This window comes from Xenopus laevis, chromosome 9_10S (genome assembly GCF_017654675.1).
Source record: "Xenopus laevis strain J_2021 chromosome 9_10S, Xenopus_laevis_v10.1, whole genome shotgun sequence".
In the NCBI taxonomy this organism is placed as follows: domain Eukaryota; kingdom Metazoa; phylum Chordata; class Amphibia; order Anura; family Pipidae; genus Xenopus; species Xenopus laevis.
In genome coordinates, this window is record NC_054388.1 from 113,243,947 (window position 1) to 113,271,864 (window position 27,918).

Genomic DNA, 27,918 nt, shown 5'->3' on the forward strand with positions numbered 1-27,918 from the left:
TAAAAACAGCATTAAGTACACAGATAAAGGAGTGTGTAAATACATTTCTGTCCCTGGCAGGGGATGCTGGGAGATGTAGTCTAAGAAATTTTGGTTCGTCAAATCCTTCTCCTTTGGTGTTTTAAACAATCTACAGTCTTTCAGGTGTCGTTGGCCTGCATCTCCCAGAATCCCCTCACAGCCACTGGCAGCTGCACTCTAATCCAATCTGCAACAGAGCTTAGGAGTGTCCTTTGTAAAATTGCTCAAAGTGCTGTTCTGAGCTTTTTTTTGCACCATACTGAGCTTTTTTACAACATTCATTACTTATATTTTTATTTTTTAATTTTCATGATATTAGCAGTTTCTATACTAAACTCTGTCTCAGCTTGACTAGACGGATACGATTGAGCAGAGGAGCATCCGGAAACGCTTCCTGCATCAGAAAACTAAGCTTTTGCTCTCCTGTCCTGTCAGTACCTGAACAGAACAGCAGGGGTCAGTCCTGTCAGCATTCATGATATTGGAAGTTTAAAAAAGCGAAATTCATGAAAACAAAATTCATATCAATTGCAAAAATTAGGGATGCACCAAATCCAGGATTCGGTTCGGGATTCTGCCTTTTTCAGCAGGATTCGGTCGAATCCTACTGCCCTGCTGAACCGAATCCTAATTTGCATACGCAAATTATGGGTGGGGAGGGAAATTGTGTGACTTTTTGTCAGAAAACAAGGAAGTAAAAAATGCTTTCGGCTTCCCACCCCCAATTTGCATATGCAAATTAGGGTTCGGTATTCGGGCCAAATCCTTTGCGAAGGATTCGGGGGTCTGGCCGAATCTAAAATAGTGGATTCGGTGCATCCCTAGCAAAAATGCTCAGAAGAGCAACTTGAGCACTTCCAGACTGGAGTTGGAAATGATGTTAGACAGTCACTGTATTATGCTAAAAGTTTATAAAAGAAATATTTCACCTTTCAGCAGGCATCTCTGGGTCTAGGGTCACCATCACTAGAAACCAGGCAGGGGTTGTATGACCATCTGAAAGATGAATAAAATAGGACCAATAGCATAATATTCACCTCTTACATTATGATCCCAAACCAGGGGCCAGTGAAAGCCAAGGCCAGGTCTGCTTCCAGTGAGCATGCTCCACCTCATGGGGGAAAGTGGTGTAGGGTGATCAGTGTAGAAATAGTAAAATAGGGTTTACTTCTCCTTTAAGTGAACAATCCCTTTATTAGAAGCTGGTGGAAGCGGATAAATCTGAAAAGTTCGGGAGCTGCCGACATGCCTGTGTCTGTTGGATAATTCGAATATGAAGCCAACGTGGATAAGTTTCCCTTTGAGAAGGTGGTTAAAAGAGCGTTGCAGTTAGTTGGCATGGGGTTCCTTCCAGGCTTGCTTGTCCCTTCTATTCAATGGTGTCCAGTGTTCATATAGCTAAAGTCATTGCTAAAAACAAAGTCCTCTCTGAGGTAGGTTAGTTGTCGCTGGCTATCAGGAAATATTAAAGGAACATAGTGAGGGAATCAGACTCTACTTGCCATATCTACACTGATGTCTCGGCCACCAGGATCTCCATATCTCGCTTGGTTTGTGCCAACCACTCACAGAAACACTGGCACACGGCATAACCAGTGATCTTCTGTGTGAAGACCTGCTTGACCTCAGGCACAGCTTTGGATGTTGGTATGGGCTCCTGTAGGAGTGAGGACAAGCTGGAGCTCAAGACCATCACGTGTTTGTAAGAAGCCTCTAGACGCTTGAGGAGCAGAGGAACTCTTGAATTTAGTTTCCTTTGCCACTTGAGGGTCGATGTGAACCATCCAATCAGAGTGGAGTAGGCCGAGAGGCTGAACACCAAGCTTTTCCATGGGGATGAAGGGAGCCGGGTGATGTCCAACCATGGAAGATCTTTAAGCTGTTGTAACGGGTAGGTGAAGCCATCACGATTGAAGGGGGCACCTTGGTGACTGAGCTGTAGGAGAAGACAGAAAACAGATATTGATCAGGCTGGTCTAAAAAATCTTTGTGTGTGAGGGGGTGTTATAAAGGCCCTCTCCCAGTAGGTCTGCCAATAAGTACTTCAACCTTATTTGGTTACAGCCTTGGCAGTCTATTCTGACAAAGATCTGCTTGTGTGGTGACCTCACCAGACAAGTGGACCATCCAGTATTTGGCCACAAGTGGACTATACAGAGTTGCCTGCAGTACAAACTGCTTTTCTTGGACAACCTACCTGCTCCACTTCCTGGTTTGGTGCAGAGACAAGCCCAGGAGACAGGGGCAGTAAGTGATTGGCTGCATTCTGAACATGGAACATCTACCATTAGCTAAAGTCATTGGTGAGGATTTTGGTAGGGCTAAAAGCAGATTAGATCTCATTCTAATTTTCTTTATGTCTTTATATTTTACACTATCCCCAATTTTTCCTCCAGCCTCTCATTTACACCACTGCCTAGTCATGGGGGCAGCTGTCAAAATTCCAAACTGAAGAACAGCAAGTGCATAAAAGGTGATAGTACTCAAACGCCACCCCTAATGGAGAATAAAAACCGACAGCCGGTTCAGTTCACACAAAGTTAAGCAGAGGTGTGTCCTTAGAATTGCCCCTTCTACTTGCCCTATAATAACCCAGCTAGAGGGGGTGAGGGCTGAATGTCACGTACATATTCTTTCACTAGGCCGTCTGACAGTTCATGGATACTGGTGACCAGGTTCAGGACTTGCTGTTTGGCTGCCAAGGTTTCTTGCTCTTGCTGCATGGACAGAATGTCTGGTGAGGCCTCCACAATGGCTGAAAGAGAAAAGGCTTGGATGAATGCCCATAAACGAATGCAAACAATGGTATGATCCGAGTCAGGGGTGGCCAATCTGAACAACAATGCCTAGTACTGCATGGATAACCGAAGGTCACCCGATACTCTTAGGGGTGTATAATTTAACAATGGAGACAATCAGCAATTAGATTTGAACCGTCACTTTACAAGTTAGAAAACAAAAGCAATGCTATGGGCAACATCAGTGGTGATTTTGGTCTCCAATGTCAATAAATGTGCCCCATAGTAACAGCTGAAACTGTAGTACGTAACCCATTGCTTTGGAACTCGGTCATGCTACCAAAGCATAGTTTAACTGGCACACGGTAAGATTTGGGGGAGATTAGTTGCCCAGCGACATCTCCTCTTCGGGCAACTAATCTCCCCTCAATGCCTTTCCTCCAGCAAGAATGTGAATCGCCGGCGGGATGGCATATGTATCGATTCGTTTTCCTAAGCTGCATCATGAAGAAACTTTGGGCGACTTCAGAAAACCGAAGTGATACGTTTGCCATCCCACCGGTGATTCACATTCTTGCCGGCGGAAAGGCATTGAGGGGAGATTAGAAGCCCGAAGAAGAGGTGATTTCTAGCTGGGCAACTAATGTCCCCCGAATCTTACCATGTGCCACCAGCCTTACAATCATGGTACCCAACTCACTGTTTTGGAACTCTACAATTAGGGTACCTAACCCATTGCTCTGGAGCTCTTTAGCAGTCATGCTACCAACTCATAGTTTAACTGGAACTCTTACAATCATGGTACCCAACCCATTGGAACTCACACAGTCAAGGAACCTTACCCATTGCCTTGGAATGATTACAGTCTTGGAAAGTGGCCTCTTGTTTTGGAATGAGCACAATGATTGAACTTGTTCCTTGGAAGTCGGAGGCATGCAGACTCCGCACGGAAACCAAACATCCCTTATAATGTCCCCATTGATTATGTCACCCTTGAAACCCCCCCCCCCCTCGCCTGTTCCTTTATCTCAAGTGTTGGACTGAGACAGTTCTGTGGGTTTACGGCGTCTGATCCAAGAAATGTCTCTCTTGTTCCTCACCCACTGCCTCATCTTCCAGTAAAGAGCATCACTCCCTACTTGTTCCATCACAATCCCACCCCAGTTCTCTCTTATCAACATGATGATGATGGTGCATTCCTTTGCCAAATTCCAGGAATGATCACTACACGCACATCTCTCACTCTCCCTCTGACCCTTCCATCATAGCCACCTTCTCCAGTAACAATTCTACTCATCTCCTTATGCCCCAATAATGATCCTTGCCCCAAATTCTTGTTATCATAGGAAGCCACTTTGTGTAGGAGTCATGAACTTGTGTTACATAAACTTCCTGGCTCGTCTCTCAATTTCCACAAACTGCCTTCCTCCTCTTTCGAGATTTCCCCAAATTCTCTTACTCTGATATTCCAGTAGCCACCTAAAGGCTAATATTGTAGGCAAGGTCCATGTACCTTCAGTCCCGAGACTCCCCACATGTTCACTACACAAGTGGGTATGACATAGTGACACTGCACACTGTTAGTTCTCTGATCCCCAGCCTGTTCATACTGCTGCACCCCTACTTCTGCTGCACCCCTACTTCTCAATACCCCTCCCATCATCAGCAAGTCACTTCCAGGGTTACCTCTCTGCCCAGTTCATGCCTCCCCCAAGCCTTGCTGGTGGCATTGTGCCCATTAACGAGATTCTAAGTGGCCGTGATAATTACAGTGGCACCTGCTTACTGTTCACATGGTGCGGAGATGCAGCTACGCAGTTGGTCAGCTTTACAAAGCTGCTCTGTTCCCTTTGATCAGGATTCTCAGGCGCTGAGTCAACAATGTGCTGGAAATGAGGGACAGGTGGTGGGTATATTTATAACCAACTAAGGACCCTATACCCCTGGCACTGCCCAGAGTCCTTGCTGTAAATAAGAATAATATTGGCAGAGTATCATTTGATTAAATGCCAGTCTGGGGATAACCCCCACCTCTGATCCTTACACTTGCCCACGTCTCCCTGCGTTGTGCCCGGGAATCACTAGCACTGGGCTCCCAGCGTAACAGTCATGTAACAGTTTAACAAGCACCTGTGGATTCAGCTCCCTATTGGCCAGTGACGTGTAGCTACAGAGAGAAGAAAAGTGTGGCCCCAGGCCCCGCAGTCCCCTATCCCAGAAAGTGTTTGGGCTCCTCTTACCTCTGAGCACTTCCATGGTCTCTGAGCACTTGTGACAAACTGCAGCTCTCTCCTTGTGCTGCTCCTGCTCCTGCTTGTGCTGCTCTCCTCCCCTCGCTCTCCTCTCCTTCTCTCCTCCCCCAGGAGCTTGGCCCACACACAAATTCCCTGAAAGTTCCTTCTCTCTGATGTCAGAGCTAAATACCTTCCCGTCCCCTCCCCCTGCCAAGCTCCACACAAGGCTGCCTCTCACTCCCAGCACCTGTAGCTCTGCTGGCCCCAAGAGCTGGCACTCTAGCCCACATCACTGAATCCCAAGCGCAAAGGGATTGAGGTTATTAAGATTATTTGCAGCTAATACAAGAGAAATAAATAAAAAATAGTGTATTACAGTCATTGAGTTGTAGTTCTGCTGCCTATTCCCATGCGCTGATCACAATTGCATACGAGATCATGGAGTTGGCTGATTAGTTGTATGGAGTTGCTCACCTCACCCATATAGGAACCAGCCACCAGGAAAATCCATAAGCCAACGGAACTTTATTTGTCAATGAGTAGAGTGCACGGCGACAGAGAATTCAGTGCAGGCTGCAGCATGCATTTAAACGAGCTGCTAATTAGCTGTACAAGATGGGGTGAGGGGATCCTTGCACTTGGGGGCAGATCACTGGGAGGGTTGGCCGCTAACCAGAAAAGTGCGGATGCATCTGGTCCTTATCGGGGGCCATAGAGAGCTTTTCTATGAACCGGGGGCCACAGGAAGTGGTTGGGCTCTTTTTTAACCCTTTCACTGCACATTTGTCACCTTAATGCCAGACAGCTTGAGTTCTTACCCAGGAGAGGGAACTACAATTCCCAGCATCCTCTGAAAGCCTATGGCTAATGGTGGGAATGACAAGGCAACATCCAGAGGAGACTGTATGAGCTGCTACTTCATCTTGTCTTATTATACCCACCAGCCAATAGTTACAGCCCCGGTCTAGCACAAAGGCCTGTGGGTTGTAAGGAGATTCTTTTCTTTCCTTGTAGAAAATTCTACTGCTCTGTGGGACCCTGACCCCTCTTTTCTTACAGCAGGAGCCAATAGAAAGCAGCAGAAGCACAAGCTGAACCCCAGATAAGGGACACTCTACAGCTTGTTACTGAAAGGGTTAAAGACGGCTGCCCCGGGCGTTGGTTACGGACACTGCGGATCAGTATTGGGCTGGTGCATTTCATTGGATAACGAGGCTCCTGGGCTATTACATATCTGCCCCACTGCTCCCCACAATAAACTTTATTCCCTGTGTCACATAATAATAATAATAATAATAACAGTAATAAAAATAATAATAACCTTAATAATAATAATAACCTTAATAATAATAATAATAACAATAATAATAAAAATAATAATAATAACAATAATAATTATAACAAAAATAACAATACTAACAATAACAATAATACCATTAGTAACAATAATAATAATAATAACAACAACAATAATAATGATGATAATAATAATAATAATCCACCCCCTTGTGGTTAAGTGAAACCAGCACTGGAATATGATGCAACTCCCTGCAACTTGCCTGCAGCCCAACCACATCCCTTTATTAATGGGGGGGGGGGGATTTAGCAGTGGAAAATCAGATGTGAACTGGCATTTGTCCTGCAGTTTATACAGAGTGGCATCTTTAGGTGTTTAAGGGGTGCAAGAGCAGAGGGTGCCATATTGAGCTTGTGCCATGGGGACCCCTCAGACCTTTGTTTCAATGTTGTTATTCGGTCCAAAGGCAGAATACTAAGGGCCACAGCCTGGCACAGTACCCATGGGTGCCAACTTCAGATCTGCACCTCAATCAGGACCCCACAGGACCCTTGTATCCCTCTGGGTGCCCTCTGTGTACCCCCTGCTTGCACTGAATATTTAGGGGCTGATAATGTGACCCGGAGGAGTTTGGGTGGATTTGGGCCCCGTGTATAACTGTTGGCTCAGCCCAGGCACCCGGGAGTCTCCATTATTGTAGGGAACTTTGCACGACACAAAGAAAGAGTTTTATTGGGATACTGAGCCTGGTTTCCAGTGATACTCACGGCTCAGACAGTCCCCCCCCCCAGTCTTATTATAATGGACAGCAAATATGGCCGACCCCTCGCTGCCTTGTCATGTGCTAATGGGAATCCACAACTCCCGGGCTCCCTGTGTCTGGATCTCTTTCCAACCACATTGTGACCCTCCAGCCTCGTTACATGTCTGTGCTAATGAGATACAACTAATATTGTATTTCTGTACTTACTGTATGTGACTTTGTATAACATCACTGGGGATATGATGTGACAGAATGGGCCTATGGTCTAAACAGGGACCCAGTGGGAAACTGATAAACACTTTCTATATCTCTTTATGAAAAATGAGGGGCCCTAAAATCAATTTGTTGTGGGGCCCTGTAACTACTAGTGACACCACGGCCTTGTTGTACAGAAAGTGCCTTTATTTATTTGTTAAATCCATCATATTGCCTCCAAATTATATTTATTCACTTGAATCCCTGGTATAACTAAAGCAGTGAAATGAATAGTAACATAGATGCACAATGAAAATGAATTGTAAAGTGAACTTCCCCTTTAAACGTTGCAAAGCAGAAACACATGGCCGGGCTCTACAATAACAAGGCCCCTCCGGGCATCTGTACAGCTGCTGCTAATCAGCAACTCCCAGAATTCTTCTCAGGGGTTGCTGGGAGTTGTAGTTCAGCAACTCCTGGACTAGGTCCCCTGTGCATATGTGGCATATAAGTGGTGTGTACGGCTCACTGAGAGGAACAAGAGTAGGGCACAAGCTTTGCCCCCAGTAAGGAATAATAGAGGGGGTTATCCCTCCGGAATACACCAAGTGGGTGCTGGGACAGGGGTGGGAGGGTTTACAACTGAATTACTATGGGTGGGGGGGGGAGAATTTCCTGGAAGGGGGTGTGAGTTCCACAAGTTTCTATGGCACACCAGGGGGCAGCAGAGACCTCCAAGAGACATGAGCAGTGTGACGGCTGGATATGCAGAGACAGGCACGAGAGTGAGGGGCAGACAGAGGCAGAGACTCCAGAGAGAAAGAGAACAATAAAGAAATGAAAGAGAGCCGAGGATATTACAGGCCAGAGAGACACAACAGGACAAGCCGAGTAGAGACCAGGAGCCGGGCAAGAGATGATAAAGAGAGCCATAGAGCATGTGAGACGGTGGTATGGCAGCACCCAGTTCTATGTGAGGTGTAGGGTGGGAGGCAGAGGCCGGTACAATGGGCTACTAATCCATGGGCAACTGCTGCCCCTGTTTGTTACAGTTGTGCACCAGCTCATGTGCCTGTTGGGTTGGTCAGTGAGGAATGCAGGAGGCACAAGTGGGCAAATAGTAGATGAACTCACTTATACATTAGTGCACAGAGGCAGGAGAGGAAGAGCAGTCACCAAGTGATGGAATTGTGCATTACTGTATGGGAGGTGCAGGGAGTCGCTGGACCAGGGAGGAACCAGATGGGGCAGGTAATGTCACATTATAGGTACAGAGCTGTCTTGATTAGGGCGGAGCTGGTGTAGAAGCATCACTATATAAAATAAGAGAGGGTTGTGGGTCAAGGTGGTGCCATCCAATGGCAGGTAAGCTTGATAATGTTGAGAATGAGCCTGTCCCACAGGGAGGAGCATTGGGTGACAGTGGGAGACACACCTCACTCCGGATTTTTAAGTGGGTGCTTATTGTGGATCCCAGGGACGAGGTGAGCCACCTCCAGAACAATTTGCAACTTTTATTTATTTCCAGAACAGCTCAGTCCTTTTTTGCACCTCCAGAACTCCCAGTCCCTTCTATTTACCTGCAGAACATCTCATCCCTTGCTATAAATCTCCAGACTATCTCAGTCCCTTCTATACATCTCCAAAACATCTCAGTCCTTGCTCTAAACCTACAGAATATCCCTCTATAAAAATCTGGAATATCTCAGTCCTTGCTGCAAAGCTCAGACAATATATAACTCCTATACACCTCCAGAACATCTCAGCCCCTTCTATACACCTCAAGGACATCTCAGCCCCTTCTATACACCTCCAGAACATCATGGCCCATTCTATACACCTCCAGAACATCTCAGCCCATTCTATACACCTCCAGAACAGCTCTCCCCCTTCCATACACCTCCAGAACGCCTCAGTCCCTTCTATACACCCTAGAACATCTCACCCCTCTATACACCTACAGAACATCTCAGCCCCTTCTATACACCCCCAGAATAATTCAGTCCCTTCTATACATCTCCAGAACACCTCAGGCACCCGGGAGTCTCCATTATTAAAGGGAACTTTACACAAAGAGTTTTATTGGGATACTGACCCTGGTTTCCAGTGATACTCACGGCACAGACAGCCCCCCCCCAGTCTTATTATAATGGACAAAAAAAGAGTTTTATTGGGATACTGAGCCTGGTTTCCAGTGATACTCACGGCTCAGACAGTCCCCCCCCCCAGTCTTATTATAATGGACAGCAAATATGGCCGACCCCTCGCTGCCTTGTCATGTGCTAATGGGAATCCACAACTCCCGGGCTCCCTGTGTCTGGATCTCTTTCCAACCACATTGTGACCCTCCAGCCTCGTTACATGTCTGTGCTAATGAGATACAACTAATATTGTATTTCTGTACTTACTGTATGTGACTCTGTATAACATCACTGGGGATATCATGTGACAGAATGGGCCTATGGTCTAAACAGGGACCCAGTGGGAAACTGATAAACACTTTCTATATCTCTTTATGAAAAATGAGGGGCCCTAAAATCAATTTGTTGTGGGGCCCTGTAACTACTAGTGACACCACGGCCTTGTTGTACAGAAAGTGTCTTTATTTATTTGTTAAATCCATCATATTGCCTCCAAATTATATTTATTTACTTGAATCCCTGGTATAACTAAATCAGTGAAATGAATAGTAACACAGATGCACAATGAAAATGAATTGTAAAGTGAAACTTGCCCTTTAAACGTTGCAAAGCAGAAACACATGGCCGGGCTCTACAATAACAAGGCCCCTCCGGGCATCTGTACAGCTGCTGCTAATCAGCAACTCCCAGAATTCTTCTCAGGGGTTGCTGGGAGTTGTAGTTCAGCAACTTATAGGAGTGTATGGGAGTTATATATTGTCTGAGCTTTGTAGCAAGGGCTGAGATATTCTAGATTTTAATAGAGGGACTTGGATATTCTGTAGGTTTATAGCAAGGACTGAGATGTTTTGGAGATGTATAGAAGGGACTGAGATAGTCTGGAGATTTATAGCGAGGGATGAGATGTTCTGCAGGTAAATAGAAGGGACTGGGATGTTCTGGAGGTGCAAAAAAGGACTGAGCTGTTCTGGAGATAAATAAAAGTTGCAAATTGTTCTGGAGGTGGCTCACCTCGTCCCTGGGATCCACAATAATCACTTATTTATAGGCAAGTACTTTACAGGCTATTTATTGTGTAATATAAGAGTAACAGTTCGTTGTCGGATGCCTCTGGAGCGAGGGGAGTGACAGCCCAATTCAGACCCCTGAACTCAGCTATAATGTCAGCCCCTGCCCATCTACCAAGCCAAAGACTAAAGACTTCCAACCCCAGAGTTGGGCCATTAAAGGGGTAAGAACTTTACATACTGTACATGGGGATTTGTGTGTGTGGGGGGGGGGCAGAATTGTGAGAGGCTGATTGGTGTATTTGTACTCTCTGCCCCTTCTATACACCCCTGCTGAGCACATTGCAGATTATACTGATTTCCCTGCAGCTTGGGCTCCTGTATCTAAACTCTGCACCAAGTACATTTATACCCATTTTCCTGTAGATACAGAGAGGGTCAGTAGAAGCTGCAGTTCTGCACAGGATTGGCTAATGAAGCTGTGATGTGATTGGTTTGTGCAGCTACAGTACAACCCACACCACCCAATCACATCACTGCAACATGGAAATAAAGCCAATCCCAATAGTACAGGGCAACCCTATGCTGTGGGCAGTAAAGAGTTAAACTTGCAGCAAATAAAATACACTGGGTTCATTTCTGTCTTTATTTTTTTTACAGAAATAGATTTTTTTCTTACAAAAAAGTCAGTATAAAACAATGGGTGCCACAAGAGCGGGTCCCTCCCATGAGGAACAGGGATGGGCCAAGGGACATCACTGTATGGAATCGGCCACAGATCCAGAAACCTGGCTGAAGAGCTAACAATCAGATGCACTGGAAGAGGGTGAGAATGGAAAGTACTAGGGAAATAAAGACTTTTTGTTGGTTATTGGGGGAATGGGCCAGTGTGTTGCTGGAGGAGTGCACCCTCCTCAGTCTTCCCCTGGACACAATGCCAGGCCTCTGTTATTTCTCCCGCGAGTGCATCTTAGTTCTGAGGTCTGAACAACTCAATCTGTAGGGATAAAAACAAACCATCAAGGAACATTACATCACATCGCTAAACCCTCTCTCTACATTCTCCTCACCCAGCACCCCTCATCCCCATAGTCTCTCCCACATTCCACCTACTCATATCAGCTCATTTATTCCTACCCCTTCCCCCTCCACCAGAACCTCTTCTACATTCCTCTGCCATGTCCTCTGCTTCTGTCCCTCTTCTTATCCTTTGCCTCAATGATCTGACTCTTACCTGAACTACAACTCCCATCATCCGCCAGCAGCCAAAGCCATTTCCAAAAGTCTGTAAGCCAATAAGGGGGACTTTAATAAGGGATTGCACCAGAGAGAACAGGTCCCTGTGCTGTTCATCTACTGGCGGCCTAAATGTTATGGCCCCTGTAACTACATTAATTTGTATGTATGAATATTTTTATTTGTGCTCCTTGAGAGAAAAGCACTGTACAGCAAACCATCAATTAGTAGAAGAAACGGGGGCATTCATTATTAAATGATTATTAAAATGAAGTGCTTATTGTCAATGAGACAAAAAGATTGACCTGCCCTGACAATCAGAGGGATAGTAAGTACTGTAGGTTACAGTGGGTGAGACTGTCATATACAGTAAGTGTCAGTTCCCAGTTCAGGTGTTATCCAGGTGCTCCAAGAGGGAGTCTTTGAGTTTAGTTCTGAAGGCACTGAAGGAGGATTCTCTCCTGAGAGATTCAGGAATGACAAATATAAGGAGTCGCAAGAGAGAAGGGTTTGATACGGGAAACAGCAGTAGTAGTGGGGGTACAACCAAGCGGTTGCTCTGAGAGGAGCGGAGGTTTCGGGCAGGAACATATAGAGAGACAAGAGATGAGATGTAGTGAGGTGCAGAGGAATGAAGGGAAGGTTATAAGGAGGAGTTTATAAGTTATTCTTTGTTTTATAGGAAGCCATGATAAGGACTTCAGCAGCGGAGGGGCCTGTACCTTTTGGATGAGAGGAGGAGAATTCTGGCAGCAGTGTTTAATACAGACTATAGAGGGGAGAGATGGCAGTTAGGTAGGCCAGTTAGTAGAAGGTTACAGTAATCTAGTCGGGATAGTATGAGAGCATGCATGAGGTGGGAAGATGATTAGTTCAGTTGTTGGGTTGAGTTGGAGGTGGCGCTGGTTCATCCAGGAGGCAGTTTGAGATTTGAGCCTCTGTTTCAAGTCAAGTGGATTTTATTGTCATTTCAGCCCTATACAGTAAATACAGTACATAGTAGAAACAAAATGACGTTCCTCCAGAACCCCCCGGTGCTATACAACAACTCTAGTACACGGTCATGCTGGGCAAAGTGGACATTTCAGGTCCTTATGAATATTATTATTATTATTATTATTATTATTATTAACATGTATTTATATAGCGCTAACATATTGTGTAGCACTGTAAAGTAAATGTGATTATACAACTACATCACATGAATTACATACATAGAATATATGGAGTAACAAACATCACAGTCAATACAGGTACAAAAAGGTGAGGAAGGCCCTATGCATAGGCATACAGTCTAAAGGGAAGGGAGTAATACACAAGGTGTGGGAGTGGGCAAGATCGAATTAAGTGGGTGAGAAATGTGGTATTGCGTTTGGTAGTTAAGCAGAGTGAGGGGAGGCTTCTCGAAAGAAGTGCGTTTTCAGAGATTTCTTGAAAGTAGAAAGGTTGGGAGAAAGTCGGACAGACCGTGGGAGAAAGTTCCAGAGGAGGGGTGCAGCCCTTGCAAAGTCTTGAATGCGAGCGTGTGAGGAGGTAATGAGAGAAGAGTTGAGTAGCAGGTCAGTAGAGGAGCATAGTAAGCGATTGGGTGAGTATATAGAGATGAGTTCAGAGATGTAGGGTGGGGCACAGTTTTGAAGTGCTTTGAAAGTCAGTGTCATTAATTTGAATTTGATTCTGAAAGGTAATGGAAGCCAGTGCAGGGATTGACAGAATGGCAAGGCAGAGGAGGAGCGGTTGCTGAGGTGTATGAGCCTCGCAGCAGTGTTCATTATGGACTGGAGAGGTGACAGTCTCTGGAGGGGGAGGCCAATTAAAAGAGAGTTACAGTAGTCTAGACGCGATATGATGAGAGAGTGAATAAGAATTTTGGCAGCGTCTTGGGTGATAAATGATCGTATTTTGGATATGTTCCTTAGGTGGAAGTGACAAGATTTAATAAGTGACTGGATATGAGGAGTGAATGACAGGGCAGAATCTAGGATAACCCCAAGGCACCGGGCCTGGGGAGAGGGGGTGATAGTGGAATTGTTAACTATGATGGATACTTTGGGGATGCTACTGGTGTTAGTTGGAGGAAAGAGAACCATTTCAGTTTTAGAGAGGTTTAATTTAAGGTAGCGTTGTGACATCCAGGAGGAGACGCGAGTTAGGAGTTCTGGGTTGAGATCAGGAGATGAGAGATAGATCTGAGTATCGTCAGCATAGAGGTGGTAGTGGAAACCATAAGAATTTATTAATTTGCCAAGGGAGGAAGTATAGAGGGAGAATAGTAATGGTCCCAGGACAGAGCCTTGGGGAACTCCAACAGAAAGAAGTAGGGGAGAAGATGCTACTCCATTGTAGGAGACACTGAAGGAACGATTGGTGATGTAAGAAGAGAACCAGGACAGGGCTGTGTCACGAAGGCCAAGTGACTGGAGGGACTGGAGGAGGAGAGGGTGATCTACAGTGTCAAATGCGGCTGAGAGATCAAACAGTATTAGTAGTGAGAAGTGATTGTTGGCTTTAGCGGTTAAAAGGTCATTAGTCAGTCGAGTCAGGGCAGTTTCCGTGGAGTGTTGTGGCTTAAAACCAGATTGTAGGGGGTCCAGCAGGTTATTGTCAGAGAGGAATGAGGTAAGTCGGTTGTAGACTAGGCGCTCAAGTAGTTTAGAGATGAAAGGTAGCAGAGAGATAGGTCGGAGGTTGTCAAGATTGGAGGGATCAAGAGAGGGTTTTTTCAGAATGGGGGTGACAAGAGCATGTTTTAGTTGAGAAGGAAACAGTCCAGTTGAGAGGGAAAGATTAAATAGGTGAGTTAAGGCTTTGATTAGACAAGGATTGGTATTGCGGAGAAGTTTTGAGGGAATTGGATCAAGCGGGCAGGTGGTAAGGTGAGAAGAGGCCAGAAGCTTTGAGATTCCTCATCAGTGACAGGGGTGAAGGAGCACAGGAGAGACTGGGGAGTGTGGAGGGAGGGTGGTGGAAGTCTAGGGGGGTTGAGTAGTGTAATGTCCCTTCTGATAGTGTCAATTTTGTTTTTGAAGTGCTCAGCAATATCTTGAGCAGAGACAGATGTGCATGGAGGGGGTGGAGAAGTGGAAAGGAGAGTGTTAAAGGTGGAGAAAAGTTGTGCTGGTTTTTTAGAAAGGGAGTTAATGAGTGAAGTAAAGTATGTTTGTTTGGCTTGGAAGAGGCTGGTGTTAAAGGAGCGCAGGGCAGATTTGTAGCTCCAAAAGTCTGATTCTGAACGGGATTTGCGCCAGCGACGCTCAAGTGCACGTGAATGTCTTTGGAGCGCTTTTGTATGAGCAGTATGCCAAGGTTAAAGTGGTTTGGGTCTAGAACGTTTAGTTTTTATAGGAGCAAGCTCATTTAGGGCAGTGGTGAGAGGACTATAGTAGACAGAGGTAGCCACATTAGGACATGAGATGGCTGAGATATTAGAGTGAAGAGAGTCAAAGGAAGAAGAGAGATGAGACTACAGCTTGCAAGTCACGGTAAGTACGTGTTTGGGGAATAGCAGGGGGTGAGGAGGGAGTTAGTGAGAGTTGAAATGTGAGCATATTGTGATCAGAGAGGGGAAATGGTGAGTTAGTAAAATTGGTGGTTGAACAGAGTCTGGTAAATATGAGATCCAGAGCATTACCATTGGAGTGAGAGGGGGAGTCTGAGCACAAAGATAAGCCTAGGGAGGAGGTTAGTGAAAGAAGTTTAGAGACAGAAGAGTTGTTAATGTTGTTAACGGGTATATTAAAGTCACCTAATATGATGGATGGGATGTTAGATGAAAGAAAGTAAGGAAGCCAGGCAGCAAAGTTGTCCAGAAATTGTGCAGTTGGTCCTGGTGGTGGATATATAAGAGCAATGCAGAGTGAAACAGGAGAAAAGAGCCTAATGCAGTGAGCCTCAAATGAGGAGAATGATAAAGAGGGAACAGGTGGAAGAACTTTAAAAGTACAGCGGGAGAGAGAAGCAAACCTACCCCACCTCCAGGTCTGTTACCAGGTCTGGGAGTATGAGTAAGTATGAGTAAGTATGAGTAAGTATGAGTAAGTATGAGTAAGTATGAGTAAGTATGAGTAAGGTGTAGCCCCCATAGGACAGGGCAGCAGGTGAGGCAGTGTCAGTAGGAGAGAGACAGGTTTCAGTAAGTGCGAGTAGGTTAAAGGAATTTGCAATGAAATGGTCATGTATAGCGGTGAGCCAGTAGCTGCCAGCAATAGAAAGGAAAGAAAGACTAAGTGAGAGTGGGATTTATAAGTCCTTGGTTTGTATGAAAAGGAGGAGTTTTGTGGAATAGCTAAACAGAGTACTTTATAAACTTCATGTGTGGAGAGGGAAGGAGAGGAGAGTAGAGAGGCTGAGATTTGTATAGAACTGGGACTTGCCGGAGGAGGTAGTGAAAAATGTTTTATGAAACATGAGAGTGAGAGGAGGAGAAATGCAGGATAAAGCGTGTTTGGAGTAAGAAGTTACAAACTAGCAGGTACAAACAAATCTGTTTTCTTCTTATCCCAGATGGTTCACTGTTGATTGCAGGGGAATCCGGTTCCTTTTGCCTTGTCCTACTGCCTTGTTTAACTGTCTTGTTTAACTGTCATTTCTAAGCACTTGTGAAATTTTAGCACTTAGGAAAGGTTAGCACTCGTGCCATCCCCAATACTGGGTCTGAATTTATATGTAGCTGATTGGGAAAACCAGAGCCTAATTAATCAATTAATCAATTAAATAGCTAGCAAAGGGCAGAGTTTTACAGACACCAGAACCAGGTTTGGGGCTATAAAAATATCTCTAGTTCACTGAGGAGGGGACACAGATGTGTGCTTGAGATATTTATCAAAGAACTAAAGTAGAATAGGCCTGACAGACAAAAGTTATTGGGGTTAACAAATATAAGTATGGATATAGCAGAATTACCAGAATAAACAGTTGCAGTATATGGATATGGCAGTGTATGGATATAGCAGAATTACTATATTCAGTTTCAGCTGTTAATGAAGGGGTGGATAAATATATTTGAGTATCATCAGCATAAAGATGATAATTAAAGCCAAATGAGCAGATGAGATCTTCCAAGCAGGGCTGTATTTAGGTCTGATGCTGTGAGTGTGATGTCACACACCGTGCGTCACTTCCACCAACCCCCCCCCCCCCATCTCTTTCACCGGATTTGGAGTGGGAGAAGCTGGCTGATTTTTATTTTATTTTTACATTTAAAAAAAAAATTATAGGCACCCAAGGCCCCCCCCCCAAAAAACTTGCTACCCTAGGCACAGGCCCTTGGGTGCCTTAATACACCCCTGCTCCCAAGGACAGATTGTACATGGAGAACAACAGCGGACCAAGTACTTTAAGTGGAACTGGAGATGAGGTTTCCTTAGCATAAGAGACAGTGAGTGAACAATTAGAGAGGTAAGAATGCAGCCTTGTCACAGATGCCAAGTGAATACACAAAGCAGTCTCAGTAGAGTGACCAGGCCAGAAACCAGATTAAAGAGGGATAGGAAAAAGTTTGAACCAACTTTGAGAGGAGAGGAGAATTCCAACTCCAACTTCAATGGTTCAGGGGGTGTGAGAGAAAGAGAAACCACCATGAGAAAGTACAGCCTCAACTGAGGCATCATTCTGTGACAGTCAGGTTTCTGTTAGTGCAAGAAGACTAAGTGAATTAAAGCAAAAAAGATCATGGATAAATGTAGATGTGTTAGTTAAAGAGCGGGTGTTAAGAAGGGCACAAGAAAAGGGAAGACAGGAAGAAGGAAGAGTTGGAATCTGAATAAGGTTAGAGAGAATAGAGGAACGAGAAGATTTGTGCAAGGGGGCAGGAAGGTGAGAATGAATGAAAGGCTGTGCACTCAGCTCACTGCACTGTAGGACAGGAACCAATCAGCAGCTAGCAGGACCTGATAGGGAACTGAAGCCTGTCTGTGCTTGTGTGACTGCAGGGCTGTGATTGGCTGTCCCCCTCCTACTGTGCTTCTGGCAGGGACAGTTAGGACACACCCACCCCTCATGTGAAACACAGACAGGGACCAGAGAACATCTATAGGGAGCTCCAATAAAGGGGCTATTTTTAAAGATAATATTAATTTTTAGCACCATGTAAGAGTAACACCATATATTACTTATAATTGCCTACAAAATTAGTTTATTTTCATTTATCCTATATGTCTCCTCTAAAGGAAGTAAGTCCATTAGGGAGCACTGTGCCTGCAAACAGAACAAAGGTGATTAGCTTTGCCATTGCTGTTACTAGCAGGTAAATTGTAGTAATAGTTCCTCAGTGGAGTATGACTGGTGGGTACTTCATAATCAATGTTTTCAAAGATTTAAAGCAGTTCTTTTATTGTAGTAACAGAGTCCTCTGTGTTGTCTCTCCTTGTTAATCTCATCCAGATGAATCACTTAGAAATGAATCCCCCCAGTAATTGCTCTCCCTTAAATATGTGTAACTGGGAGAAAAGAATCTGCTACTGCTGCACTCGTGGCTGGGGAATCACAACTCATTCTAATTGATCTAATTTTTCATTTGCAGGGGTTAAACTTGATGGACTTTTTTTTAACACCAAACTGATAAACCAGCTTATAATATATATATATATATATATATATATATATATATATATATATATATATATATATATATATATAAAATCTGTATTTCTCAGAAAGGACTCCTATGTATGAGTAATGTAATTCCTACTGTACCTACAATATGAAATGTGTGCACATGCTGCCACCTGCTGGTAGATAAAATATTGTAATGGCTGCAATTCACACACTCACCTGTAGATGTCGCCCTTTCATCAGCTCTTGTTGGCTATTGTGACCTGTAACGGCAAGAAGAGAGAACAGACATGAGACAGACAGAGAGAGAGCGAGAGACTCATGGGGGAGGGGATGATTGTATTTGTGAGTGATGAGAGTGAACAACAGCCAAGCATCAAGGAGAGGAATACGGTATTTAACAACAGAGATTTCTAAAAATAGGGTGTTTGAGATATGGAAACCAACCAGAATGGCAGGACGGATCAGGCAAGAATATAAATGACAAGGGATATCCAGTCTGTGAACCTCCAGCTGTTGTGGAACTACAGCTCCCAGAATCCTCTACCAACCTTCAGCTGGGAGTTGCAGTACAGGCCTGGAGCTGCAGGTTCCAATAGGAATAAAAGTAAGAGTCACTTACCACCTCTTCAGCTTCTCACAGGCCTTCATCAGCCCAATAGCAGCCAGCACCCCCTGTGCCACCTCAATCCCATAGGATTCTGTATAGAAACTGATAATGAGATCAGCGACATCCTCCTCATCTGCCGTCTCCAGGCGACACTTAGGGATCACTTTATACCCGGCATTGACCTCCCAGTCATTCAGTTTCCCCTTAAAGCTCTTCAACTGGCTCTTCTCTAAATCCTCCAGGGTCTCCAGCAGCAGGTCCCTGACAGTCTTGCCCATTGTTCCTCACCGAGCTGCTCTGTACATACAAGTAGTGATCCTACAGAACCTTCTATACATTACTACCCCCCCCCTCCCTTTCCTGCTGGGCCGCCCTGTAGCCGTTTCCCTCCTCCCCTGGAACAAAGATCATTGTTACACTACTGAGGGCCGAGTCACGTGAAAGTCAAAGTGAAAGTGAAAGCGGCAGGCACCCAGCAATGTGCTTTATTGGCAGAACCAAGGTGCTTAAAGGGATACTGTCATGGGAAAACATTTCTGTTTCAAAACGCATCAGTTAATAGTGCTGATCCAGCAGAATTCTGCACTGAAATCCATTTCTCAAAAGAGCAAACAGATTTTTTTATATTTAATTTTGAAATCGGACATGGGGCTAGACATATTGTCAGTTTCCCAGCTGCCCCCAGTCATGTGACTTGTGCTCTGATAAACTTCAGTCACTCTTTACTGCTGTACTGCAAGTTGGAGGGATATCACCCCCTCCCTTTTCCCCCCAACAGCCAAACAAAAGAACAATGGGAAGGTAACTAGATAAGAACAACACTCAATAGTAAAATCCAGGTCCCACTGAGACACATTCAGTTACATTGAGTAGGAGAAACAACAGGCTGCCAGAAAGCAGTTCCATCCTAAAGTGCTGGCTCTTTCTGAAATCACATGACCAGGCAAAATGACCTGAGATGCACCTACACACCTATATCCCTCTTCTGCTACTGCATGAGATCTAGCACGCATTTAGTTGCATGTGGCGCTACAGGAGTCCTGTGCCTCCGCTATATGGGAGAGCAGCTTCACTTTAATATGGCGTGCCTCCACCCAAGGTCAGGACAGGCTGAACTGTTATACCCCTCCCTGGGAACTTCTCTGATATACACATACTCAGTGGAACGGTTGATGGATTTATTTGGCAGGACACTATAATTATGTAATTAAATTACAGTGATCCAGGTAGACTGCCAGCCAGGAGCAACTTCACTCAAATAACACAACTATTGATCTCTGGACTGAGGGGAATCCCCACTTATGTGGCAGTTGCTTCAAAGTCCTGAGAAGGAATCCCTTTGGCTCTCCGTGCCCTGAGAAGAGCAGCTTTGTTCTGCAGAGCCCTGACAAGGACCCCCTTTCCTTCCGCACCCTAAAGAGAGTGAGCTTTTCTGCCACTGGGTTCCCTATTAAGTTTCCCACACACAAACTCTGGGAGTATCTATGTCATTTAGAAATAAAAGCTACACCATAAAAATCATGACAGAATCCCTTTAAAGGGCGGGTCACCTTTAAATTAATTTTTCGTATGTTATACAATGGCTAATTCTAAGCAGCTTTTCATTTGGTCTTTATTGTTGTATAGTTTCCAAATTATTTGCCTTCTTCTCTATTGTTACTTTTTATTCCTAATCTTTCTATTCAGGCCTCTCCTATTCATATTCCAGTGTCGTATTCAAATCAGTGCATGGTTGCTAGGGGAATTTGGGTTCTAGCAACCAAATTGCTGAAATTGCAAACTGGAGATCTGATGAATAAAAAGCTAAATAAGTCAAATAATAAAAAACCAACTGCAAATTGTCTCAGAATATCCCTCTCTACATCATACTAACAGTTAATTTAAAGGTGAACAACCCCTTTAAGGAAGACATTGTCCGTTTGCAATAAAGCAATTGTGATGGTTTGAATACAGTGACGTGACTATGGAGGGGTCGGATCCTGCAGCAAATTCAATGTAGGGCTTCGAAACATTCATAAATTGACCAGTTTAACCAAAATATTGTGAAATTGTCTCATTAATTAGGATTAGGGCCTTGCTGCCCCCCCTACACTCCTGCTCCCATACTGGTAGTTTCAGATAAAGGAACAGTTAATTAGCTATAATGATATGTGTTTTGATCGATTTGTGTGTTTATATTATTAGCCTCTTTGTTGCAGTTGACATATTATAAGTTGAACTTTTACGTTTAGAGACATTTTGTGTAAAAAATAAGAATGTACCAGTGCATTATACTCATTTAGATATAGAAGAATTGTGCTTAAAAAAGTAGTGTTTCAGTCTGATTTATTGAATATTTCTGCAAAAACCCTAATAATCCCTCCCTTCTCTTCCACTTGCTGCTCCCTGATGTCACAGTCGGCACCCTAAATTCAGAACCGATGCTAAACACCCTGTTCTCGGCTCTTACTTCCGCCTTTAACAGCCGCCTTTCACCTCGGGAGGAGCCCTCGGCTAATCAGATGCCACCAGGTCTTATTAAGAGAGGAGCAAGGCAAGGGGTTCTGAACAAGCAAAGGGGCACAACTGTATCAATCAGAAGGGATACAGAATAAGCAAAGTCGAATATCAGGTAGGGGTCAGGATACAGATGTCAGAATCATCAAAAAGCCAGGCAGGGGTCACAACAGGAATCAGAATCAGATATACAGATAGCCAAACGCTCAGAAGCACCAGGAACAAAATCCTAAAATGGGCAATGAGAAAATGTAATTTGGCTCTTTACTACTTTTGAATTCCGGGGCATTGCGCTTTGGCGTCAATATGCTAGTGCGCATGCGCCTACAATAGAAGCAGATGCGCACCGCGCACGCCCTAAGGAAAACCGGCCTAAGAAGAGGACGCAGCTCACGGGGGCGTCCCTGCCGTCCCCCCACTAGACCACCACTGTACATTAAACCTGAATTCCCAGGCTGTGCACTCAGCTCACTGCACTGTAGGACAGGAACCAATCAGCAGCTAGCAGGACCTGATAGGGAACTGAAGCCTGTCTGTGCTTGTGTGACTGCAGGGCTGTGATTGGCTGTCCCCCTCCTACTGAGCTTCTGGCAGGGACCGTTAGGACACGCCCACCCCTCATGTGAAACACAGACAGGGACCAGAGAACATCTATAGGGAGCTCCAATAAAGGGGCTATTTTTAAAGATAATATAAATTGTTAGCACCATGTAAAAGCAACACTGTATATTACTTATAATTGCCTACAACATTAGGTTTTTTTCATTTATCCTATATGTCTCCTTTAATAATAAAATATGGCCTCTAGCTTTCCTGCGCTTGACTGAGTCTCTGCTCCTATAGACGACTGAATGTGCTGAATGTGAATCAGGGGAACACTGTGGCTATGGTGTCACTGATATCATAGAAATAACAGGGTACATATGTCACAATTAGATCGTTGCCCCCAATATTTGGCTACTCTTGACTATAAGGGATTGCTGTGAGTAGTAGAGACAGTACCCGACACATGACATATTACCTGAGTAGAAGAGCTGATTCCATTTTGCCGAACAAAGTCCCTTATGGGGCATCACTTGTTTCACCCGCCAGCATTTAGAATTTCTCAATATTTTCCCTGTACCAACATTGAGATCATGTAAAATACATTACACATGGTGATTCAGTTTAAGAAGAAAACGATTCCCACCCATGAATAGGGTTGATTTTCTGAAGGCAACAAATCTCCTCGTGTACCAGGGAGAGTAAAAGATGGTCCTGGTACTTTTGGCTGTTTGGTGGTTGGGGGGATGTTGGATTTTGCCGGATTTAGGAGCTCAGTGCAGCATTGCCCAGGTGGGTGCACTCTTGGGGGGCTGTAAATTGGCCAAACATTTTCCTTATTTGTCTTCTACCCCAACTGTGCATTAGCGTTACATCTGTCACGTCCTTGATAACAAAGAGGTTCCTCTTCCCCTTTATTTGTATGTTCAATAAATCGAATGCTCGTGATGAACAACCAACAGTTCAGTAAAAGTTCACAATCCTTATTGTTTCGGGATCTTTCTGTAGCCATTTTGTTCTATTTGCTTTAGTGATGGTCCAGGCACCTATGATTGGGTTCAAGGCCTGGTGACGTTTATCTTATTTATCATTTTTATAAACATCAAAACATGAGATATCTTGATATAACCCTCTGGAAACAGGAGCTGAATCCAGACTCTTCCCTTATCACCAGGTACAGACGGGCTCTAAGGACTCCTGACTGCTGCTGAATGGGAATTTTGGAGAAGATTTTCACACAACACCAATTTTGTTGCAGGTGGGGGTCTTGCCTCTTTTATTGTCACACCCTGTGCATCAATGTTTCAGGGGGGTTTCACCCTCCTTTCATCAGGATAAATAAAACAAGTGCTACCTTGGCATTTAAAGCATTATTTAACACACCCAATTACCCATAGGTCCCAAAGTTCTTTGTGAATCCAAAGTGAGGCTTGACACTCAATAATTATTGTTGCAGGTTCAAAGTCCCAAATATTTCCTTATGTAGATATATTAAGTTTGCAATTTACCAAATACTTTGTGTACTTAATCATAACATATCCAAATGTATCACGTTTTGTTGTGTATATTTAGTACAATAAAAAAATATATATATATAGTTACTTACAACCAGCAGGGTTTAATTATCATTAACTCTATCAATCTTTATCACTCTGGCCAGATTATCTGTGAAAAAATGATGCAATATTAGTGTCCCCATAAAAGATACTTTATAAAAAACTATTTAGGCTAAAATGCTAATTGAGGCCTTTTGGATGTAAAGTTTCCAGCTTCCAAATTCAGAATGCGTCTCTTTTAAGAAAAGTCAGTTTCAAATCATTACTGGATTGTGTTACAACTTCATCCAGAATTGAAACGGTATGATTTTGTTCAAAAAAATGTTTGGCCTACATAGCCATACCCACAGGGACCCTTGAACAAATCGACTACCCCCTCTGGGCTGCGAGTTGCAAAGCAGCGGAGTTTTACCCTGTGCCCCTTGCTTGGATGGGTATCAACATCCCCTTTGTTAATTCCACTACAATGACTGCCGCATGGGAACGTCCCCACCCTTTCAGAATGTTTTTTCCTGGTGTCCCTCTCTCACATCCGCTCTAGTTAGTTGATCTCCTATTGTTTTACCTTAACAGTGGTTTATGCACTAATAGTTTGCCAAAAACCTTGTTATTTTGTAAGATCGGTCAGTGTTTTTTTATCACCTTTTTAATAAAGGCAGTATGTGGGCCATATGTGGTGACACAGGGAATGCTGGAATTTTTTTGTTGTTGATCCCTTTTCCTATCCGACTGGTCCTGCCTCCTTAGGTCCCCTACTTCCTGTGTAAGACCCTCCAGTTCAGCTTTATTGTTTCCTCTCTGTCTGAATTTCTCTACAAGTCCTGGCGCCTGTTTCTGATGTAATTCTTCTGGCTCTTACAAACCGGCTCTTAGGGAGCCTTTCACTGCCCCTGTTGGGTGAAAACCTTCGTAGTGTATTATTTCTACCTGTTGGTTTTGTGAACAAGTCCATTATAAAGGTACCATCACTGTAAGTTACCTGTACGTCAAGATAGCTGACACTTAGGGGGCCAACACTCATGGTAAATTTAATTGTATCATGTATATTGTTAAGGTATGTGAGAAAGTCAGATAATAACTCAGGGGAACCTATCCAAATTAGGAACATATCATCCACATTGCAATGTGTTCTTAAAGGACACATGTTCCAAAATCAAATTTCTGCATGAATATGTTAGAATATGCTGGAGACATATTAGCACCCATACTGGTGCCCTGGATTTGTAAGTAAAACGAAAGTAATTACGCTTCAATACCATCTCAAGGCAGTCACATGTAAAGTTCACTTCATGTGTTGGTAATTCATATTTAAAGGAGACATATAGGATAAATGAAAAACCCTAATTGTGTAGGCAATTATAAGTAATATATGGTGTTGCTTTTACATGGGGCTAAAAATTTATATTATCTTTAAAAATAGCCCCTTTATTGGAGCTCCCTATAGATGTTCTCTGGTCCCTGTCTGTGTTTCACATGAGGGGTGGGCGTGTCCTAACGGTCCCTGCCAGAAGCACAGTAGGAGGGGGACAGCCAATCACAGCCCTGCAGTCACACAAGCACAGACAGGCTTCAGTTCCCTATCAGGTCCTGCTAGCTGCTGATTGGTTCCTGTCCTACAGTGCAGTGAGCTGAGTGCACAGCCTGGGAATTCAGGGAGCAGCAAGTGGAAGAGAAGGGAGGGATTATTAGGGGTTTTTGCAGAAATATTCAATAAATCAGCCTGAAACACCACTTTTTTAAGCACAATTCTTTTATATCTAAATGAGTATAATGCACTGGTACATTCTTATTGTTTACACAATATGTCTCCTTTAAGTAAATATTCTCTAGTGCACTCGACTCCTTTGTCATGTGGTATTGAAGTGTACAAATCCCTGACATCAATGGTACACAGTATCGGTGGCTCCAAGATTTCTGAAAAACATTTTATAACCTGTAAAAACTGTGTTGTGTCCTTTAAACAGGTTAGTGATAATTAAACCCTGCTGGTTGTAAGTAACTATATATATATATTTTTTTATTGTACTAAATATACACAACAAAACGTGATACATTTGGATATGTTATAATTAAGTACACAAAGTATTTGCTAAATTGCAAACTTAATATATCTACATAAGGAAATATTTGGGACTTTGAACCTGCAACAATAATAATTGAGTGTCAAGCCTCACTATGGATTCACAAAGAACTTTGGGACCTATGGGTAATTGGGTGTGTTAAATAATGCTTTAAATGCCTTGGTAGCACTTGGTTTTTTAATCCTGATGAAAGGAGGGTGAAACCCCCCTGAAACGTTAATGCACAGGGTGTGACAATAAAAGGGGCAAACCCCCCATCTGCAGCAAAATTGGTGTTGTGCGACTCTTCTTCGAAAATTTGAATTGCATGTGATTGACGGTGCCGAATGTCTAGAGGGATCAGCACCATCAGCAGGAGGATCAATTATTATTGACAATTATTATAATGGTGAATGGGAACATCAGAAAGCCCATTCACCAGCACAATAATGGAACATCTATTCGTCTTCATCAAACTGAAGTATATTTTAATGATGTATCAGTATATCAATTGTTTGTGCTTCAGGACTGGATCAAATAAATTGTAAATCTTCTATAAAATTAATTGTACAAGGAAAAAGCTGCATTTCCCTGCCACAATAATGGAAATAACTGTAAGGAGGTGCATGAATGCTGCCTGGAAGGTAAGAAAATGGATGTTAATAATAATAATAATAATAATAATAATCATAATGTGTCCATTCCGATTTAACACAAGTTTAAAGGATAAGTAAACCTTTAAAATAAGTCAGTGTAAAATTGACGAGGGGGCTATTCTAAGCACTTTTGCTGGGAGTGACTGAGCCCTTTAGCACTGAGGAGAGACATCACTGTATATTTAGTATTATATATACGTACATCTAATTATTTGTAAATTTAGTAGTATATATGTACATATATTTAGTTGTATATTTAGTATTATATATACGTACATCTATTTATTGGTATGTTTATTAGTATATATGTACATATATTTAGTTGTTTATATATTACATAAATCACATATGAATTGTTCAAATGGAATCTCTAAAGTGGGACGTAGTCTGTTCTTAAAAGGCAGCAAAGCTCCTGAAATTCACATCTGCCTATTAATACCTTAATCTAAAAGGGGGGGCACATCTAATATGTGAGTTGTAGAGAAACCCCACCCTGTACTGACAGATCTACAGTGTACTGAGGCCTGACAGTGATTTCCCTGGTTAGATACTGAAAGTGGCCACAAGGGGGCAACATTGCGCTTCCATTCCAATTTGTGTTTTGCCGCTAAAATAATTGGATTTACAAGAACGAGGTGATAGGAATTCACAGCACAGTCGCTCTTATATGTAAATACACTGGACCTGAGAGGGAACTTGAATAGGAGCGGACATTACAATGTCTGGGTAATACGGCCCTTGATTGGCCAACACAAATATTCCTTTGTTATCTCCAAGCCAATGACTGATGCCTCAATAAAACCATCAATAATTCACATCACCCGCCAACATAAACTTCTCAGAGCTGTTACTACAGACACAGGGAATTGTATGAGTTCCAGTATTAGAATGAGGTTTATTGGGATATGATCAACCCAAATCTAATTTATCCTGTGACACTCGATCTATTGTTCTACTGTTTGTTGTTCTGCCATAAAACACTATTCCTTGATCAGATTTTATTCTCATTACACAGAAACCTACAAACTAATATTTAGTGCCAGATCTTTGGGGGAGAACGTGGGTGGCTCTTAGAAGAGCCTTTGTGTTGGAGTCGGACAGGGGTCGGGCAGCAGTTACTTGGCGCTGGTGTACTTGGTGACAGCCTTGGTGCCCTCGGACACGGCGTGCTTGGCCAGCTCCCCAGGCAGTAGCAGGCGGACCGCGGTCTGGATCTCCCGGGAGGTGATGGTGGAGCGCTTGTTGTAATGAGCCAGGCGGGAGGCTTCCCCTGCGATGCGCTCAAACACATCGTTGACAAAGGAGTTCATGATGCTCATGGCCTTGGAAGAGATGCCGGTATCGGGGTGCACCTGCTTCAGCACCTTGTACACAAAAAGTCGATTTGCCTCCACGTCCATAATTTGCATATGCAAATTAGGATTCAAATTCAGTTTCGGCCAGACAGAAGGATTCAGCCAAATCCTGCTGAAAAAGGCCGAATCCTGGCCAAATCCCGAACCGAATCCTGGATTCGGTGCATCCCTACACATACTGGATGTGCTCCCCCTTTCAGAGTAATATTATTAGGCAGATGAGAATTATAGGAGCTTTGCTGCCTTTTCAGAACAGACTATGTCCCACTATAGAGATTCAATTTCTAAAATATGTGATTTATGTGATATATAAAGAAATAAATAGATGTACATATATGCTACTAGGGATGTAGCGAACGTCGGAAAAAAAGTTCGCGAACATATTCGCGAACTTGCGCAAAAATGCGAGCGGTTCGCGAACGGTTCGCGAACCCCATAGACTTCAATGGGAAGGCGAA

General features: G+C 43.7%; 3 protein-coding genes across 3 annotated transcripts; all 3 read right to left on the reverse strand.

The window, feature by feature from the left end:
• Positions 1-1,173: 1,173 nt before the first annotated feature.
• LOC108705278 (cardiotrophin-1) lies at positions 1,174-5,281 on the reverse strand. The gene is made up of 3 exons (XM_018242091.2): positions 5,000-5,281; positions 2,649-2,776; positions 1,174-1,957 (listed from the first exon to the last, which is right to left on the reverse strand). Exons 1-3 carry the CDS (start codon positions 5,013-5,015, stop codon positions 1,529-1,531), a joined length of 573 nt encoding a protein of 190 aa, XP_018097580.1. The 5' UTR covers positions 5,016-5,281; the 3' UTR covers positions 1,174-1,528.
• A 5,747-nt stretch (positions 5,282-11,028) lies between these two features.
• Positions 11,029-19,199, reverse strand: LOC108705277 (apoptosis-associated speck-like protein containing a CARD). Its single transcript, XM_041578693.1, has 3 exons — positions 18,807-19,199; positions 18,404-18,447; positions 11,029-11,393 (listed from the first exon to the last, which is right to left on the reverse strand). The coding sequence occupies exons 1-2, from the start codon at positions 19,070-19,072 to the stop codon at positions 18,438-18,440; spliced, it is 276 nt and encodes a 91-aa protein (XP_041434627.1). The 5' UTR covers positions 19,073-19,199; the 3' UTR covers positions 11,029-11,393; positions 18,404-18,437.
• Positions 19,200-27,168: 7,969 nt separating this feature from the next.
• Positions 27,169-27,513, reverse strand: LOC108705274 (histone H2B 1.1-like). The gene has a single exon (XM_018242089.2). It carries the CDS (start codon positions 27,503-27,505, stop codon positions 27,221-27,223), a length of 285 nt encoding a protein of 94 aa, XP_018097578.1. The 5' UTR covers positions 27,506-27,513; the 3' UTR covers positions 27,169-27,220.
• Between the last annotated feature and the right edge of the window lie 405 nt (positions 27,514-27,918).